The 21,743-nt window shown below is 31.3% G+C and overlaps 1 protein-coding gene across 3 annotated transcripts in view; it reads left to right on the top strand.

Annotated features, from left to right (window-relative positions):
- The window catches only part of LOC101900564 (bone morphogenetic protein receptor type-1B), a 472,784-nt gene extending 451,742 nt beyond the window's left edge, over positions 1-21,042 (top strand). For all 3 annotated transcript variants that reach the window (XM_059125600.1, XM_059125601.1, XM_059125602.1), the window contains 2 exons: positions 16,685-16,872; positions 16,954-21,042. In XM_059125600.1, coding sequence (XP_058981583.1) covers positions 16,685-16,872; positions 16,954-18,258 — 1,493 coding nt within the window. In that variant the 3' untranslated portion in view covers positions 18,259-21,042. The remainder of the gene's footprint in view (positions 1-16,684; positions 16,873-16,953) is intronic.
- Positions 21,043-21,743: the final 701 nt, after the last annotated feature.

Here is a 21,743-nt window from a genome sequence, read left to right on the forward strand (position 1 = left end):
TGCTTTCAAAAAAATAAATTCTGATAGGTCCCATTAGCTGGGTGTTTTTCCTAAAGTTTTACAACACTATTTACAATAAATACGCATAAATAATTTTGGGTGTGTGTACATTTCCACACATAACAATTAACAACTAAATAAATATTTACAATTGTTGCTTTTGTTGTCGTTTGGCATTCTTTGCAAAAACAATGCGAACAGCTCCACATCATCAGTAAGCGATCCTCACTCCTCTTTCACCCCCTTACCCAAACTCACAAACGTATCTCAAAGATGCATTAATGAATGAATGAATTTGCGAACGAGTGAATAAATACAAAATTCTACGCAGCAGTCAAAACAAAACAAAATAAAAATATTTAAACAAAAGCCACGAAACCGGCTAATGAATGAAATGTAATTTTCATTGTGGAAAACAAGTGTATACGAACAATTTTCACAAATAACATTCGCGATGACGGTAATGATGATGATCGTGATGTAAAACCATTCAATTACTTGTAAACGATTTGAGAAAAATATACATACATACATAAAAATACATATGTTTATAGGATTTGATTTGAAATGAAAAAAATGGCACGCAACAATGATTTTTGGCAGGAAACAAGAATTTTGCAAAAAAAAAATTGAATTCGCTTAAATACCACAAAGCAACATTGTAATCGGAAAAAATGTGAACGAGAAAAAAAATTATTTTGAAATATGGGTTAGTGATGTGAAAACGAATATTATTTTTAAATAGCAATGTGGGTGGTTTCCGACGAATTTTTTGGGTAATTTAAGAGATTTTTTTTTTGAAAAAATTATATGGAATTCACATTCACTTACAAATTTGGATTTCTTGGGGAGCATGGTCATTTTTGATGAAGATCGAGTGGCTCCATTTGAAATATATTTTTCTTGTAATTTAAATCCCATAAATTAAATGCCTAAAATAATTCAAGTTTTGTAACTTTTCCCCGAAATAAAAATTAAAAAAATTCTATTGCCCAACACCACCACCCAATGTCGGTTGCATGCCACCACCAGAGCAAGTGTCGTTTACCTAGCACTGCGTGATTGTGCCATTTTTTTTACACCATCCATGTTTGTTACTTCTTTTCGTTTATCTTTCACATATGATTTATTTCGTTGATAATACCAAGTTTTGTCACAAATATTTAATATTAATTAATTGCAAATAAACATCATTCCGAAAAACGGCGGAGCAGGAGCAACAACTGGCAGCTTGGGCAACATATTTGCAAATGTTATATTCCCACGCTATATAAAATAGTCAAACGTCTCAAACCTGGGGTGTGAAATGTTTTTGGTTTTGTTTTCAGTTTTCAGTTTTCAGTTTTTTCTTTTTTTTTTGTTACAACAAACATGTAGCATACAACGTTGTTTTATTTTTTATCAGTTATATGACTTGCTACCAGTGCAACAACAATTATATGCAATAAATAAATAAATACAAAATATGTTTGGAATTGTCAGAAGAAAAAATAAATAATCAATAGTTGCAGTTGATACACACACAACATGTTCGGTGTTCAATTGTCTGTTGGTGGCTATGGTGGTGTCAAATTCGCTTAATTAAAATTGATCTAACATAAAAATAAGCTTGTAAATTGGCAATTATTATTTGAATAGAAAATGTTTTTTTTTTTTTATTTTGAAATTTGTGAAACAAAAAAATGCTGATTTTCTGTGGAAGTAGTTTAGATAATTGATTTTTCGGAACAAATCCAGCCTAGTTAAAACTCTGCAATTTATTTTCTTGGAAATTCATATCTTCGGATTCAGGAATGTTAAAAACAAGTTAAAGAGTATCAGTCGGTTTTGCCGACTATATCCGTTTATTAAAATATATTCTGACATTTATTATTATTCAAAATTTTGACCTCTATAGGAGAACTACCGATGGAGTAGAACAACATTGTTCATTTCGCTTAAAACGTTAGTCTGAATATAATCATTGGAGGTGACAGGTTTGGATAATGTGTATACACTGTTTGAAAATGCTCAATTTTTTGGGAAGTTGCCAGAAAGAGAGGGTCAACATACCCAATATACAGGATTTTTAAAAAAATCGCTGATTTATAAGGGTTATAATTATTCAAAAATTTGACCATTTGCGGGGGAGGTAGCATAAGGAGTGGTCCGCTATACTCCATCTTTGAACCAGTTTTTGTAATGGTAAAAATATTAGTACATGTGAAATTTAAAGAGAATCTGCAGTATATCTCGCATTTTATGTGAGTTTTAGATATATCAAATTGTGGGGGAGGTACTAGAAGAAGTAGTCCGATCTTGTCCATTGTCGTAACCGTTCTTGCGGCAATGCAAATATCATTATTTGCAAAGTTTCAACAAAATCAGATTATTCCTTCTCTTCCTATGCGATAAATTATTTTCTTTAAAAATTTCGACCATTTGTGGGGGAGGTACCAGAAGGAGTGGACCGACGTTGCCCATCTCCGAACTCGATTTATGTTTGACAAAAATATTACGATGTACCAAGTACGGACCAAATCGGATACACCCTTCGAGAGTAATCGTGCTCACTAGCCAGACAGATAGACATAGCTAAATCGACTCCAAATGTTCTGGAACGGTTTTGGTCCAAAGAGACTTAGCTTCTAAAACCGTTATTTCGCCTAGGCACGTTTTGGGAGTATCAAACATGCAACTATAATATGACATGTATTATGTGGACCCTTCTTCGACTTTTGGGGGGTTTTATAAAAATCCGGGTCAAAAATTAGGCTTTTTGTGACTAGGAATTTGTGGATAGGTATTTTTTAAGACTATTATGTACTACTAGTCAGTGCCTCCTACTTCGTCAGCGAAAAGTCCGTCTAAAAATTTTAGAATTGTTCCACCAGTTTATTTTATTATTTTTCCCAAATTCCAATACTCACCTCCTTCACTCAAAACTATATACCAATAGTGGTCTCAATATCAAATTTATAAAATTCCCGCTTTAACCTAAGACCCAATCCCAAATTTATTACCATAATTTTCGTACAATTATACTATGCTGGATCCTTCTCTTCACCGTAGACATGAACAAAGACATTCACATCAAATTTCAGAATTTCAGCTCTAACCCCTTACTCTATACCAACTTTTAGTAGCACTTAGTTCTTTTCGTACAGTTAAAGTTCGTAGTTTCAAAAGAATCTTCATATCTCAATAATAGATACTGACAGTGACCTTAATATAAAATTTCAGGATTTCAACTCTATAATTTCGCCCATTACCAAATTTAGTACAATTATAGTACGCATATGCGAAAACCAGCTCCTTTTCTCAACAATAGACACCAACAGTAACATCCATATCAAATTTCAGGATTCCAGTTTTATCGCTTCACTCAATACTAAATTTAGTACCATTTGGTACTTTTCGTACAATTATAGCACATATTTCCAAAACCATCTCCAAATTTCAATTCCAAATACCCACAGAAACCTCAATATCAAATTTGAGAATTCCAGCCCCACTCTTTTGGCCAATACCAAATTTAGTACCATTTAGTAAAAATATGGGACGCATTTCCATATAACCGCCAAAACATAAATATAGCCTCAATATCAAATGTACCCAATACCAAATTTAGTACCTATTAGTACTTTTCGTACAAATATGGGCCGCATTTTCAAAACAACGCCAAAACTCGAACACAGATACCATCAGTAATCCAAATATCAAATTTTTTCGCTATACCTTCACTTAATATCAAATTTAGTACCATTCAGTACTTTTCGTGCAATTATAGTACACATTTCCAAACCCCTCTACATATATTCAGGTTACATATGAACAGGGACACTAATACCAAATTTCATATTTCAGGTACTATCTGTTCATCCCAATACTAAATTCGTGCACATGTGGCACACATTTTCAAAACCACCTCTTGATCAGAGGACTTTTTTTGTAGAACTTTTATTTTGCAATATTCTAAAATTGTTGTTGGTGTTTTTTTTAATATTTAAATTGTGCAAATTAATTTGTTTTCTCACGATTTTTCTTTCACCTACATGTTGCAATTAAATATTCAAACATCAGTTGGTCTTATCAAGATGTTTTTTTTTATAAAATTAGCATCAACTTGAATATTTTATAATAAAAAAAGGTTAAACCAACTTTTCTTTGTTAGCTGGCTCAGGTAAAGTACTGTCTTCTAAGAATTAAAAAATAAACACCTGCTAATAAATATCTACACAAAAAATCAAGATATTGGAAAATATTTAGCTGTTGATATTGAGTGACTAATTTCTAGTCAAAGGACAGATGCATTAACAAACATGGTTTTGAGATAAAATCACTAATTAAATATTTAGAAAAAATAATAATAGATAATACATTGTCTTCTACGCAAGGTAATGCAATTTAGACAAACTTTAAAATATCAAAATGGAATTCGATGAACACATCTATGGAAATGGCGATTTTGATAAATTTGCCAAATTTGTCTTATGCTCCGGTATTGGAAAAAAATGTTCCCCAGAAAGATTAAAGAGATCTTCCCACACATTTCAATTCAAAATCTGAATGAATAAGCTCCAGCAATAATTTCCCAGCAATTTGTCTCAATTCAAACCTGAATCTTATGTATCATATATCCGATTATTCAAATTCGCCGGAAAATTTTAAATGTCTAAATAGAAAGTGTATTTGTGCTACTTTGTTTTCGGATTTTTTTTTCAATTTTCTCTTTGAAATATTTAAAAACCATGCCATTACTCCCCCAAAAATTTCCCTCAATACTGGGATAAATCTCATATAACCGATAAATCTATTCAAATTCGCCGGAAAATGTTATTTGGGTAAATATCAATTTATCATTTGGTTGTTTTATTTTTTTATTTATTTATTTATTATTATTTTTTTTTGATAATTTTTTTTAATTTTTCAGTTGAAACAATTAAGAACTATGCACTGTGCTAATGTAATTTTCAAGTGAACAGCAGTATTTTTTTCAGACAGATTTTAATAGATATACATAGAATTCGGAGAACACATCTATAGAAATGGCGAATTTACTAAATTTTGCAGTATGCTCCGATACTAAAAAAAAATCCCTCCCAGAAAATCGAAGAGAGCTTTCCACAAATGTCAATTCAAAATCCCTGAATAAGGTCAATTTTTGTCCTGTAATTTGTCTTAATCTAGATTTAGATTAATCTAGATCTTATATATCGGATTTATTTATTTAAAATCGTCGCAAAATTTTAAATGTCCAAATATAAAGTGTATTTTGGTTACTTTGTTTTTGGATTTTTTCAATTTTTCTGTCCAAATATTCTAAACACATGCCCTATTCCCCCGAAAATTCTCCTCATTACTGGGATAAATCTCATATATCCGATAAATCTATTCAAATTCGCCGGAAAATGTTAATTGGGTAAATATCAACGTGCATTTTGGTTGTTTTGAAAAATTGTTTTTTTTTTTTGATAATTTTTCTAATTTTGCTGTTGAAACAATTAAAAAGTATGCACTGCACTAATGCAATTATCAAGTGAACAGTAGTTGTTTTTTTTTTTTTGTTTTTTGAAAATCGTTGAACAACACAACAAACAACTACAACAGCATCCGGTAATTAATTGCCATTACAAATCGCATAAAGTATTTGTACCTCTAGTGACTTATTGGCTGGGCTATTGAATATCTGCTGCAACAACCACAACACACAATCAAAGAGTGCTGCATGCAAATGCCGCCCCCAAAAATGTAGTGTGGGATTTATGGGTGTGAGTGCATGTGTGTGTCTGTAAGAGAGGAAATGCTGTCCAGGGATGCCATTTTACAATGAATTATTACATAACAATTAATTGGGTGAAAAAAATGACAGGTAATAGGGAAATCAAAGGTACTTGTAACACTTCTTTTTTCTCCTCTTTATTTTTGAACAAAGCCGACAGGAGGGGAAACAGGCCAGTCTACCAATAAAAATTAAATAAATTATTATGTATTATTTTTTGTTTAATAAACTAAAATACAAATGATGACCTAAATGACAAATTATTATTTTTATTTTTTTGGGGATTCGTCTGCAGCTTCTGTTTCTAATTCTTTCGTCACATATACCCTACACACCAAACTAGTGCAATTTAAATTAATGAACTTTTTTGTCTATAAAAAAATTTAAATTTATTTTTTAAATAAAAAATTTTTACATTTGTCTTATATGAAGTATATATTAAATGTATAATTCCGTTGGCTACACCTTGAAATATTCATAGTAAACATAACTCAAAAAATGTCGCATTTCCAAAAATTTAATTTTAAGAAAAATTTATCTAAATTTATCGACTGAAATTTGATTTTCCGAATTAAAAATATCATTACAAAAAAGTTAGAGAACTCCATAGACAATTACACTGTGCGACAAAATTCATTCAATTTAATAATTAATGAGAAAATCCAGCAGATTATGAAAGTCAAGCTAAAAACGACACATGAAAGTTTATATTACAAGGTAACCTAAATGGTGAAGGCAAGTTCATCCATTTTCAACTTTTTTTGAATTTTTTATTTGATTTACCCTCTTGGTTTTAGGCATATAGTGGCTTTGGGAAATACTGTAGATAAAAATACAAAGATTTTTTCGGTTGAAAATATTAAACCTCAAGCAAGTCAACAAAGGGTTATTTTTGGTCAATTTTTTAATTAGGGCTTAAAACTCCCCTTAAACGGGAATGCAGACAGACAGAATATTCTACAAAATTATTTGTCATAAAATTCCACCATAGGTCCTAGAAGACATCAAAAGTCTAAATCTAACCCTATCGCCAGAAATTCGTATATTTTAAAGAGACATTTTAGGGTTAAAGTCGTAGCTTATACGATTTTATGCATAAATCTCCGATAAAACATAATTTTAGGAGAATTACGCCACAGAGACAAAAATATTCCCCATCAATTTTCAAAATTAGTCACTTAATCAAGAATTCCCTTTTTCGACTGTACAGGGTGAGATAAAAAAGAACTGCAACAAAGTCCAACGCCATAATTTTTACATTTTTATACCTTCCAACATTCTATGGAGGGTAAATTAACTTTGTCATTCCGTTTGTAACTTCTCAAAATACTGATGTCAGACCCAACAAAATATATATATTCTTGATCAGCGTAAAATTCTAAGTCTATTTAGCGATGTCCGTCTGTCTGTTGTAATCACGCTATCTTTCGAACGAATTGAGATAGAAGGCTACAATTTTGCACACAAGCTTATTTTTCCAGTAGGTTTAGTTCGTAAATGGACTATGTAGGTCCACGTTTTCATATAGCCACCATATAACGCTACCTCCCAATATTCGGTTTTTTTTTTGATGATTTTAGCGTCATTATTCATTGGAATTCGTTCGTAATGCGAACTACAGTTTGTGACTGAAAATTATCTATGCAGGTACAGGTCTTCGTATAGGCCCCATATATCAGTACCTCCCTATATTCGGTATTTTGACGATTTTAGGTATAATATCCACCGAAATTGTTTGAGATGTCGTATTTGAACAGGTCCAGGTCTGCGCACAGCTCCGATATGACGGTACTACGATATTTTGATGATTTTACCTACATTATTCAACCTTTATTTCAAGTTTCGAACTTGAATATGGTAATGGCTTATGACGTCGTATAGACCCCAATATAACGGCTATATTCGGTATTTTTAAAATTTTAACAGAATTTTTTAAGGATTTTATTTTTTTGAAAATTTCCAAATTCATTCCAAAGTTCGGGCGGGCCGAACTTACTGTTTCTTAACTTGTTTTCTTTTAATGTCGGAAATATCATCAAATTTTAGAATAAGTTTAGATTTGTTCGAATTGGTCACCTTTGGCACGAATTATGGCCAATGAAACCGTCACACGCTGCCCGAATGTAGCTCTGCGGTATTTTGGCACATTCCCGGTGAAGCGCTTTCTTGAGGTGATCGACACTTTGGTATTTTTTTTTGTACCAACCTTGCTTCCCAAAATACTCCAGACACAATAGTCCAACAGATTGGTATCCGGAGATTTTTTTTGGCTATTGTGCGCTGGAAATGAAGCGAGGAACCTCATTTGTTTGCTAAAGAATTTTATTGAGTTTTCTTTGTAGAATTCAATTTTTCGATAAAAAAAATGTTTGCTAAAAAATAAAAAAAAAACTTAATTGTTTCTTTTATGGATTTATTTTTAAATGAGTTTACCCTTAAAGAACTTAGCTGAACTGAGTTTTTCTAAGAAAAAACTTGGCTAAATTGGAAATTTTGTATTAAAAATCCGAAATTTCTTAGGAAATAATTTTACTGAATTATTTGATATCCTAAATAAACGAATTTTTATAAATAAATAAAATATTATTATTATTAATTTTTTTTGACAATAAATATAATGTAGGGTGCCTATTTTTCGCCTACCCACACCCATCTTCCCTCCGATTTAGATTTATTTTCTTAGACAATTTATTTACCAAAAAATATAAAAATAGTAAATTTCCTTTGAAAATATTCCACCACCAATTAAACAGCAGCGACAGAGAGACCAGACCACAGCCTGACTAAATGTCTGCCGACATAAATTTTCATTTTTCAAAATTCTTTATAAAAAGAACAGCAACAACAACCAGAATAACCAAATCAAAGCGTCCCAAAATATACGATTTTTGCCAAATCACCAACACAAAAATAACATCATCGTCTTCAAATAAAAATGTCTAAATCAAAGCAAAAATAAAAAAACAACAAAAATAAATTCCAACACAAAAATATTAAAAATATGAATTTTTTTTTTTTGCAAAATGAGGCCGATAGATGGTGCTGAATTTTGGGTTTGAAATGGAATTATTAAAAAATAATAATAATCAAATAAAACTGTGCCGAACTGTATTTAGAAGTTATGGGTGGAATGGTTTCTAAAAGAAAACGATATAAATGCCCCCCTCTCTCTCTCTCTCTCTCTTTTACTTTCCTCTCACTATATTGATTTGCCTCCAAGTTACCTCCCCCCTTCCCCCTTACACATAACATAAAACAAATTTCATTTATGATATTTGTGCTTTAGATCGCTTGCTCGCTCGGCCCGTCGTTTGGTCAGTCATCAAGCTGACCGCCGAGGAATAGCAAGTGAATGACTATGGGCCATCTTTTCAATTTTTTGCTCCAAAGTATGCACCGTCACAGGCGGCGCCAATTTGGAGCCTCTTGCTTTCTTTTTGTCTTGCTGTTGTTGTTATTTGTGTTTAGTTTCAATTGATCAACAACAACAACAACAACAAAAACAATAATAATAACAACAAGAACGGCACTTTTGCAGCCGTTTTACCACAGCGCATGATGACGATGATGATGACCACAGCCATATAGCAAAGATTCGCTAAAAGCGTCCGACACTGGCTGCTCCTCCTGTGACTCTGGACATTTGGTGTCGCCTCTTTACTTTGCCATATCTGCAGCACTGGGACTCTGACAAAGTTGTTGGCGTTCCATATTTAGTATAACACATTTTTATGCGTTTGGTGCGTGCTTTTTTTCCAGCGTTTTTTTTTTTTTTTGTGGTGCTTTCTACACACACTTACAATTCGGAGGCAGTTTGTGCTTCCTAACACCAACCACTGCCGCCAATCGATGATGCTGCCGGCTGGGCCAATGATCATTATGCCAAAATGAATTAATAAGGGCAGCAAAACTGCCTGGAAAGCAACAATGTTTTTTTTTTCGTGTGTGCGAGCAGAAGAAGACAACAAAAAGTTATGTTTTCAAGGAATGTCTGTTAATAATTGTGAATGGGGGTGGTATGGAAATTTTGGGGAAAATTTTGGATTTTTGAAATTTTTATCAATTTTTTTTTTGGAATCGATTTTTTTCTAAAGGGAAATATTGTTGATTTGAGATTTTATATTAAAAAAGTTGGCTGAATTTAAAAACCATTAGGATTAAAGCCCAAAGCACGGATTTTTGAGCTTATGCAAAATTCCCCTACAAAACATCATTTTAGAAGGATAACGTTAAGGACAAAATTATTCTTCACCAAATTTCACTATAAGTCACCAAAGAAAAGAAATCGCTATTTCCATTATATATCCGGAAAATATTTGCATCAATGTTGCGAAAAACCCGAAAAATTACCCATATTTTTAAATCAATTTTTTCACGTCTCTTTGTAAGTCTGTGAAAAATACTCCCACAAAGCATGATTTTAGGAGAACTACCTCAAAGACAAAAATATTCTCCACTAAATTTTACTATAAGTCACCGAAGAAAAGTAATTCGGATTTCCATTATATATCCGGAAAATATTTGCATCAATGTTGCCACAAAAACTCCAAAAGATTTCCAAATTTTCAAATCAATTTTCCACGTCTTTTTATGAGTTTGTGAGAAATTCTCCCAGAAAGCATGATTTTAGCAGACTTACCTCAAAGACAAAAATATTCTCCACTGAATTTCACTATAAGTCACCAAAGAAAAGAAATTCCTATTTCCATTATATGTCCCGAAAATATTTGCAATAATGTTGCCACAAAAAGCGCAAATACTTTTTCTAAGTTTTTGATAAATTTTTCCTGGCTTTTTTTTTTCAAGTAGAGGCATGGAAGTGACATAAAATTACGTTCTAGGCAAAAAGTGCCAAAGGGAGAAATATTCTACACAAAATTTAACTATCAATCTCAGAATAAAGTATATATCTAGATTTGGTGGATTTTAAGAAAATTACATTTGCTATTTATGTATTGCGATTAAAAATTATGTGTGTTTACTGCTAATTTAACACGTTTCCATACGAAGTCTAAATCACCCTTTATATTTCATTTTTTGGGGGGAGTGTCAAAGAAAAAATTGTTCTATATCAAATTTCATTATGAGTCTCTGAATAAAAGAAATATGTATACTTAATATGTAGCATACAAAATATCAACAAATGTTATATTTTTTTTATTTTTGACAAATTCTTCTAAAATAAAATTTCTTTGTTTTTGGAATTTCATTGTCTAATAGCTTCAAAGCATCATTTTAGAAGGATGACGTCAAAGACTAAATTATTCTTTACCAAATTTCACTATGAGTCCTTAAAGAAAATAAATCTCTATTTCTATTAAATATCAAGATAATATTTACATCAATGTAGCCAAAAAAATCCAATAGTGCTTAATTTTTTGCTTTTGATTTTTTCGCCCTATTTTGTGTTGATGCATGAAAGTCACTTAAAATTTCGTTTTAGGCAAAAAGTTTTAGAAGAAGAAATGTTCTACACAATATTTCACTATCAATCTCAGAATATACCATATATCTAGGATTAATAGTTTTTAAGAAAATTGCATTCGAAATGTATATATTACAGGTGAAAGTTATGTATTTATGTTTTTTACAGCAAATTTAACGCGGTTCCATACTAAGTCAAAATCTCCCATAATACTTTATTTTTTGGAGAAAATTTCAAAGGACGAAATATTCTATATCACATTTCATTGTGAGTCTCTAAACAAAAGAAATTTGTATACTTACTTCATACCATATAAAAATATCTTAAATTTTGGTCGATAAAAAACCTTATGAATTTTCAGCAAATTTAACAATTTTTCTGAATTCGCTGCAATTTTTCTTATAGTTTCACAATCCACTAGCAAGTCTAGGTTGTGGAAAATTCCAAGTGGATTCCATCGTACTCGGTTTGTCATTCAAATCTCCAAAATAAGTCTTTTCGAAGGTTTTTATGTATCCTTTAAAATATTCAAAGGGACCCCAATGTTTTGAACAGGTATTTTATAAACCAAATTTGATAATAATTTTTTGTGGTAAATATTAAATATATAATTTTCTTTTATTCAGAGACCCGTAATAAAATTCGATCTAGAATATTTTTTCCTTTGACACTCTCCACAAAAATTGAATTATTATGACAGATTTTCACTTCATATGGAAACGTTGTTAAATTAGCAGCAGTATGAGACGTGTAATTTTTACCTGTAATACATAAATTTCGAATGTAATTTTCTTAAAAACGATTAAACCTAGATGTATGGTTTATTCTGAAAATTTTAATAAAATTTTGTGTAGAACATTTCTCCTTTCGAGACTTTCGGCCAAAAACGAAATTTGATGTTAGTTTTATGCTTTAATTCGAAAATGAGGCCAAGGAAAAACTTATTTAAAAAATGGAAATATATATTTTTTGTCAATATTAATGCAAATATTTTTTTGATTTTGAATTGAAATAGGGATTTTTTTCCAGATACTCTTTGTTCAGAGACTCCCAATGAAATTTGATCTAGAATATTTCTTCCTTTGACAATCTCCCCAAAAAAATGCAGTATTAAGGGTGATTTTGACTTAGAATTAACTCATGTTAAATCAGGAGAAAAAAAAACTAATACATATAATTTTTTACTTGCAATATATAAATTCGAATGGAATTTTCTTAAAAAACTATAAGACCTAGTTGCATGGTTTATTCTGAGATTTATAGTGGAATTTAGTGTAGAACATTTCTTCTTTTGACACTTTCTGTCTAAAACAATTTTTTATGTTACTTTCATGCATCAAGGACGTGGAAAACATTGATCAAAAATGGAAATATTTCACATTTTTTGGCAATATTGATGTAAATATTTATTTGATACTGATCGGAAATAGGGATTTCTTTTCTTTGCTGACTTATAGTGAAATTTGATGCGGTTTATTTTTGTCCTTGACGTTATCCTTCTAAAATGATGCTTTGTAGGAGAATTTTGCATAAACTCAATGTTTATGTAAAAAAAAACTCAATGTTTAATAAAATATGTTTTTAATATTTTTGGATTCTGGGAGATTAATTCTTGTTCTATGAAAATATGAAATGAAAAATATTTCCTTTATAAAATTTTTCATTTGACATTTCTTTCCTTTATAAAAGTTTTCATTTCACATTTTCATATAATTTTCATAGAAGAATAATTGAGGCCCTGGCGTCTGAATAGTTACTTTGTAACTTTCGTAATTTTTATGAAATAACCCATTATTTTCAAACCACAGGTAAAGCAGAATGTAGTTTCTACTCATTCAGTTTTAAGGGTTTGTTTGTCTCAAGTCTACCGAATTTTACTTCCAAGGGTCCCCCTCATTATTATACCTCCTTTCTATGGATTCCCATGTTAAATTTCAAATATTTCCTCTTCGTTGTTGTTGTTACTGTTCTAATTAATAAAATTCATATTTTTATGATCGACCCAACCAACAGCCAGACAACAAAATATGTGCAGCCTTTTAAACTCCCCGTACCCCTTCCCCATACCTTTTTCCCCATGGCTTGCATTCAAACAAACAGTAGCAACATAAAGTTATTGTCTCCACACCATTCAATACTTTGTTGCCCAAGTTGACCACATTTTCTTTTGCGTGGTCTGACCAACGTCTTTGCAACTCTTGCCGATGTTTGTCATACCAACAGAAACAAACACATACAATCATACCTACATATGTTATCATTATAATGGAGGAAATGAAACGCAAGACTTTGGCGATAGAGGAAATTCTCTCTCTCGCTATTTAAAAAGGCTTTTCAATTTAATTATTGTTTACAGGTTGTAATCGTCTAATTAAAAGTGTTTTTGGAACACTCTCTTGCCGCCGCTGTGACCACTGCTGCTGCCTTTGTTAGTTATTAGCTACCAATAATTATGTGTGCTGGCCGAATGCGGTCGTTGGATGTGAAAAATGGAAAACATCAAAAGCGGCGGTATATGTTTTAGATAAGAAGGCCACATTATTTGCTGGGCAAATGCAAAGGAAGCTTTTGTTGGGATTATAAATAACTGTAGTTTATGACAATTGCCGGTAGTCGATATATGTAGTCGTCGGGCGGGACTATCGAGTTGTAAAGTGTGAAGAATTATGGTCATATATCTATCACAGGGAGTTGCACGCATAGATGGCAATGCAAGTAAGGGGAAAGGATGGCAGGAAGGGGAGGGTTTAAGAGAGAAATTGTGTAATTTTCAAACCTAATTGCCTGAATGTGAAGAATTGAGATTGGATTTATGTAAAATTGTTAATTCTTTAAGATAAAAGCTAAATTATATTTTTTTTAATTGTTCAAGGTTTGAGCGACATTGGGATATTTTGCGGATTTTTTTTTTGTTGATTATTTATTTATTTTTTTTTTATTTATTTATTTATTTATTTATTTTTTTTTTTTTTTTTGATAAAATTGATCATATCATCTTTGGATAATAAGGATAAATATTATTTTTAAAGTTATATTATTAATATTATTTTTTCTTTGCTTTATAACAATGAATGATATTTTCATCATTTAAAATAAATAAATAAAATGTGTACCCAATTCCAAAGATTTTATATAACTTTCTTTTTCCGACAATTCGGATAAATTACCTTCAACAGTTTGCAACAAAATTTTCAATTTTTCAACAATTGCAAGAGACATTCAGCAGGTTATGAAATTAGGGCTAGATAATGGTATAGGTGTTTTTTGAAAATACGCATTGCAAAATAAATTAAATAGAGAGGAAAGCAAGTTCTCTCTTCCATAATTTTTCAATTTTCTAATTTAGATTCCCTGGAATCCGTTGATTTAAGCTATATAGTGCCTTCGGCAATATTACAGATAACAATACAAGGATTATTTTGGTTCAGAATTTTTTAACCTCCAGCGAGTCTTTTTGGTATTTTTTTCAAAAAGAGGTCTTTTTGGTCCATTTTTGAAATATGATTAAAAACTCCCTTAAAACGAGATCTTATCAAGTCAAAATATTCTGCTAATTTATTCGTCATAAAATTCTACTATAGGTCACAAAAGACATCAAAAGTCTAAACCTTACCCAAATGCAAGGAATTCATTCAAATACATTTTATAATTAAAAAACTAAAAATTAAAAATAAAACAGTACTTTGTCTAAGTTTATGCAAAATTCCCCCATAAAGAATCGTTTTAGAAAATTGACGTCAAAAGCAAAAATGTTCCTCATCAAATTTCACTATAAGTCATCAAAGAAAGGAAATATCTATTTCCATTGCATATCAAAAAATATTTGCATTAATGTTTCCGAAAAATTTTCCATATTTTTAAAGCAATTTCTCCACGGCCCTTTATGAGATTATGCAAAATCCTCCCACAAAGCATCACTTAAGGAGGATGACGTCAAAGTAAAAATTATTCTATATCAAATTTCACTATAAGTCACCAAAGAAAAGAAATCTCTATTTCCATTGTATAACACGAAAATATTCGCATCAATGATGCCCAAAAAATCGAAAAAAATTTAAAGCAATTTCTACACGGCCTTTTATGAGTTTATACAAAATTCATTAACAAAGCATCATTTTAGAAAAGTGAAGTCAAATACAAAAATGTTCTTCATCAAATTTCACTATAAGTCATCAAAGAAAAGAAATCTCTATTTCCAATATATATCTAGAAAATATTTGCTTTAATGTTGCCAAAAAAACGCAAAATATTTCTAATTTTTTAAATCAATTTTTCCAAGTCTTTGTATGATTTTATGCAAAATTCTCCCTCAAAGCATTATTTTAGAAAATTTTCTTTAAATACAGAAATATTCTCCACCAAATTTCACTTTAAGTCACCAAAGAAAAGAAATCTCTATATCCATTCAATATCACGAAAATATTTGCACCAATGTTGCCTAAAAATAACCAAACATTTTCCAAATTTGTATAATAATTTTTCCACGGTCTTTTATGCATTTATGCAAAATTCTCCCACAAAGCATCATTTAAGAAGAAGTACCTGAAAGACAACAATATTCTCCAACAAATTTCATTTTAAGTCACCAAAGAAAGTAAATCCCTATTTCCATTCAATATCACGAAAATATTTGCAACAATGTTGCCTAAAAATAACCAAAAAATGTTCCAAATTTGTAAATTAATTTTCCTCGCCCTTTTATGAATTTATACAAAATTCACCCACAAAGCATCATTTTAGAAAAATTTCTTCAAAGACAAATTTATTCTTCATCAAATTTCACTAAAAGTCACCAAAGAAAAGAAATCGCTATTTCCATTGTATAGCACAAAAATATTTGCATTAATGTTGCCGAAAAACCCGAAAATTTTTCCATATTTTTAAATCAATTTTTCCACGTCTTTTTATGAGTTTGTGAAAAATTCTTCCACAAAGCATCATTTTAGAAGAATTACATCAAAGACAAAAATATTCTCCACCAAATTTCACTATAAGTTGCTAAAGAAAAGAAATCGCTATTTTTATTGTATATCACAAAAAAAGATTTCCAAAAGATTTCCAAATTTTTAAATCAGTTTTTCCAAACCAAACCAAATATGGACCAAAAAGACCCGTTTGGTGACTCGCCTGAGAGTTAAAATTGCAAACCGAAATAATCCTTGTTTTGTCATCTGCAATATTGCAGAAGACAATATATGGCCAAAATTAACGGATTTCAAGATATCTTAATCTGAAAATATCAATAACTTTGTGGGGGAGGGGGAAACTTGCCCCTCTATTTTGGTTATTTTTCTACATAAATTTTCAAAATGATGCAAATGTCTTCTCCTTCTTTTTTATTTTTATTTATTTTATTTGCTCTACTTTCATAATCTGCTGGATTTTTCCTGAAATTATTTTTTGGTGTTGCCCAGTGTAATTAGTCTTAAATACATTTACCCCACTTTTATTTGAATTTTTACTAAAAAATCCCTTTTTCTCTCTTATTTTACTTTTAGCCCGCACCCTGACCTGCTACTGTGAAGGCAGCTGTCCCAATAATGTTATCAACGGTACATGTGAAACCCGGCCCGGTGGATTCTGTTTCAGTGCAGTGGAAGAGGTCTACGATGAAATCACAGGCACCTATGAAGAGGAACGGACATATGGTTGCATGCCACCCGAGGAAAATGGTGGCTTTCTTATGGTAAGGGTTACAAATTTTATTCATAAAACGGATGAATTTTAATTCTCTCTTCCTCTCTCTCTCTCTCTCTCTTCCCTACAGTGCAAAGTTGCCTCCGTACCCCACCTGCATGGCAAGAACATCGATTGCTGCAACAATGTTGATATGTGTAATAGTAATCTGTATCCTGCCTTTACACCCAAACTTACCACACCCGCCCCCGAATTGCCAGTTAGCTCACAGTCGGTCCACTACTTGGCCATGATTGCCTCGATGATCATCTGCGTTTCAGTGTTTATTGTCATTGTGGTCGTAGTCTGTCTGACCTACAGACGGCGAGAGAAGCTAAGGAAACAGCCACGTCTGATAAGCAGCATGTGTAACAGCCAACTCTCTCCACTGTCACAAATGGTCGAACAAAGTTCGGGCTCAGGATCGGGTCTGCCATTGTTGGTCCAACGTACCATTGCCAAACAAATACAAATGGTCCGCCTGGTCGGCAAGGGTCGTTACGGTGAGGTCTGGTTGGCCAAATGGCGTGACGAAAAAGTTGCTGTCAAGACATTCTTCACCACCGAAGAGGCTTCATGGTTCCGTGAAACGGAAATCTATCAAACTGTGCTGATGAGACATGAGAATATTTTGGGCTTTATTGCGGCCGATATCAAGGGCAACGGCAGCTGGACCCAGATGCTGTTAATCACAGACTACCATGAGAACGGTAGTCTCCATGATTATTTGTCTACCTCGGTGATAAATCCCCAGAAACTGCAATTGCTGGCATATTCCCTGGCCGCGGGCCTGGCACATTTACATGACGAAATCTTTGGCACTCCCGGTAAACCGGCCATTGCCCATCGTGACATAAAATCGAAAAATATTTTAGTGAAACGCAATGGCCAATGTGCCATTGCTGATTTTGGTTTAGCCGTTAAATACATTTCGGAATTGGATGAGATACACATTGCCCAGAACACACGTGTGGGCACCAGACGCTACATGGCCCCTGAGGTGTTGAGTGAAACCCTGAATCCCCAGCAATTTGAAGAATTCAAACGGGCCGATATGTATTCAGTGGGTTTGGTCCTCTGGGAAATGGCCAGACGTTGTTACACCTCCAAGCCCGGGTCGAAGGCCACCACCTGTGAAGATTATGCCTTGCCTTATCATGATGTTGTGCCTTCCGATCCCACCTTCGATGATATGCATGCTGTGGTCTGTGTCAAGGGCATTAGACCGCCCATACCCTCACGTTGGCAAGAGGATGATGTTTTGGCCACCGTGGCCAAGATAATGCAAGAATGTTGGCATCAAAATCCCACCGTGCGTCTAACGGCGCTGAGGGTTAAGAAAACACTGGGGCGTCTTGAGCCCGAGTACATGGACTGTCCTATGAAAATTGTGTAGATTTAGGATAGATATGAGTGTATCATTATTATTATTATTTTCATAGTTTTAAGTTAATTAATTAATTCTTGTTTAAGTTGTAGAAATTAAGAGAGTTTAGTAGAGAAATTTAATTTGCCCTTTAACATCCTGAGATGTTGTTCATTTAAAGATTATTAAGTTGATTATATTTTTATTATCATTTTTAAATTAAGTTTTGTAAATTTCTCTTCTTTTTTTTCTGTAAAAATCTTGAAATTTATTTATTTTGAGTTAAAATTATTCATTATTTTGTAAAATATTTGGAAGTAATCCTCACCGACCGTCATAGTTTTTGTCGTATATATTTTAAGGGATAATGAAAATGTAGAAGATTTTAGAAAGCATTGAGAACGTTTTCCAACTTTTCGTGTTGAAAAGTTCAGTATCGATTATTTTTCCTATAGAAAAGTTCATTATTGATGTGTATTCTTAAAGGAATCAAATCTCCAATAGAGAGGCTATGCATAATAAGGTTATTTTTGGTAACCTTTTCTTTTGAAAAAGTCGATGACATTTTCTAAAATCATCATCGATGGCATTTTCTATTGGAAAAAGTCATCATCGAAATATTCATTAAAGGACAGAGGACTCCCAAAAGGTGTTCTATCATAGATGTCGGCCGAATCGGTCTGCTATGGACAAAAAATCAGAATAGTTTTTACTAATGGAAGCGATTTCTGGGCCATTAAAGTATGTGCTCCAAAAGGCCTTTTGACTATGGAAGATATCTAGAACACATTCTATTTATAAAACCTTCTGTTTGGTCTATAAAATAAACTTCAAAGAATTCTCAATTTTTGGAAGTCCAGAAGTTATGTTGCCACCCTAAAAGGTCTCTTTATTTAAGTTCGCCTATCTATAATGTTGCTACATTTGTGAATTACCAAAAGATGTCCTTCAAAAGGTCTTCTGACTTTCTGACTAAAAAACGTCGTTTTATTTCAAGGAAAAATCCGAAAAATATCTTATGTTTCAAAAAAGGTCTTCTATCTACAGAAGAATTTGAAAAGGTCTTTAAAAGGATCTTTAAATTCCAACAAATTTTCAAGTGTTTTTTTATTTCTAGAGGACCTCTGAAAGGATTCGACAGGGCTTCAGAAGGTCTTTTTTTTCAAAAACGACTTGAAAATGGTATTTTCCTTATAGAATATCTTCAGAGGGTTTCCTATCTACAGAGTACCTTGTAGTGGCCTTCTCTCCATAGAATGCCTCCTAATATTTTTCTATCTAAAGACCTTATTTCGAAGACTTCTACGAGACTTTACATTTGTAGAAGATGCCAAAAAGGTCTTCTATCTTTAGAAAATCTCATCTTGGATTTATAAAAATCCTCACAAAAAATATCCACATACCATTTCAGATTTAATTGTCTTAAATATCGCAAATATTGCTCCACAATATCCGCCTACCACCTTTGGTAATTTTATTATTGTCTTCTGAATGAAAACGGGCAGAGTGGCTGGGTACCAAAACAAATATTAAAAAAAATATGTTCTTTTAATTGAAAAATAATCTCTAAAAATCCTCTTTTATTGGTCTGAAGGTCTCTGAAATAATAGTCTTGAAAAAAACAACGTTTAAACGGCAGTTGGTTCTTGAAAAATTTCTCTTTAAAAATCAAAGTTTAATCAGCATATGGTCCTTGACAAATTATTCTTTAAAAATTCACGTTTATTTGTCCTTTGGTCCTTGAAGAAATATTCTTAAAAAAATCCACGTTTATTTGTCCTTTGGTCCTTGAAGAAATATTCTTAAAAAAATCCACGTTTATTTGTCCTTTGGTCCTTGAAGAAATATTCTTAAAAAATCCACGTTTATTTGTCCTTTGGTCCTTGAAGAAATATTCTTTAAAAATCCACGTTTATTTGTCCTTTAGTCCTTGAAGAAATATTCTTTAAAAATCCGAGTTTATTTGTCTTTTGGTCCTTGAAGAAATATTCTTTGAAAATTCACGTTTATTTGTCCTTTTGTCTTTGGAGAAATATTCTGTGAAAATTCACGTTTATTTGTCCTCTGTGGAAATAGATTGATTTACTCTTTTTAAAAAGTCATTTCCGATGACCTTTTCCTTTGGAAAATTCCATTTCCGATGATGTTTTTAATTAGAAAAAATAATTCCCGATTACCTTTTCTGTTAGAAAAAGCAATTTTTAACAGAAAATTTTCTCCGATGACCTCTTCTATTAGAAAAGTCATCTTCGATATCCTTTTTGCAAAAAATCAAATCCGATGACCTTTTCTGTTGGTAAAAGTCCTCTCCAATAAAAAAACTTCTACATTTTATTTCCCTGCCACCACCATTTTTTGCATTTTGTTTATTTGTTTAATGTACAAAGCCATTTCATTTAACTATTAGTTTAATATTAAAACTATTGCATGACATTATTATTAATATATTTTTTTTTTATCTGACAAAAATTAAGTTTATAATTTAAGAATTCAAAAAAAGAAACGAATATTTCAAACTACACCTTGTTTATGGCTTTAAAAAAATCCAATTTTTTTTGTTTGTTAAAATGATATTAAGTTATAGCCTAATAATTTTTGAAACCTATATACATTTTGGTTAAAAACAAAAACAAAGGCCTTAAAAATAATTTAAAGCAACTAAAAAAAGTAGTTTAGAAAAAAACTAAGAAAAAAAGTGCCAGTTTTTTTGAAATACAAAAAAGTAAATTTTTGCTTCACAAACGAAACGAGAAAGCCTACAAGAAATATGCTTTAAAAATTATTTACACAAAACAGAACAAAAAAAAAAACAAACTATATGCCTTAAAAATAAATAACAAAACTTTTAATATTAAGTTTATGTAAAATATATGAAAAAAGAAATAAACAAACTGCCTAGTTGTAACGAACGAAAATAAAGGCAATTACATAATGGTCTAATACATAACTTGTAAATAGGTTCAAGAAATTATTCACTATTATTTATTATTATTTTTTTAAAAAATATTAATAAAAAATATAAAACGAAAAAAGAATGTCTTCAAAAAAATATAATTTTAAAACCCAGAGTTTGTTTAACTTAGAAATTATTAAATTTTCTGTTTTCTATTTTGTTTTTTTCTTTCCTCCCTTGTAAATATTATTATAATTGTGTGTATGTTTTTGTTTTGAATGTAAAAATATGAAACAAATGCTAAAATGGTAATAATACTTTAACAAATAAAAACTAAAACTTAAGTTATGTATTTTACGTTAATTCATATTTTTTTTAACTTAAGTTCCCAAAAACTATAAGCAAACAAAAAAGTTATGTATTAATGAAATTAGTTTATTTAGCTGCAGTATACATTAGCGCTATATACATATTTACTTTCTACAATCACATGGTTAGAAAAACATTACATAGATACGTATATACACTTTGCAAAATCGTCTTTATACATATATATGAATATGAAATTATGTTAAAAAAATAATTAATTAATTGATATAAAAATAATAATAATTTAGTGTTT

This window comes from Musca domestica, unplaced genomic scaffold (assembly GCF_030504385.1).
Source record: "Musca domestica strain aabys unplaced genomic scaffold, Musca_domestica.polishedcontigs.V.1.1 34, whole genome shotgun sequence".
Lineage (NCBI taxonomy): Eukaryota > Metazoa > Arthropoda > Insecta > Diptera > Muscidae > Musca > Musca domestica.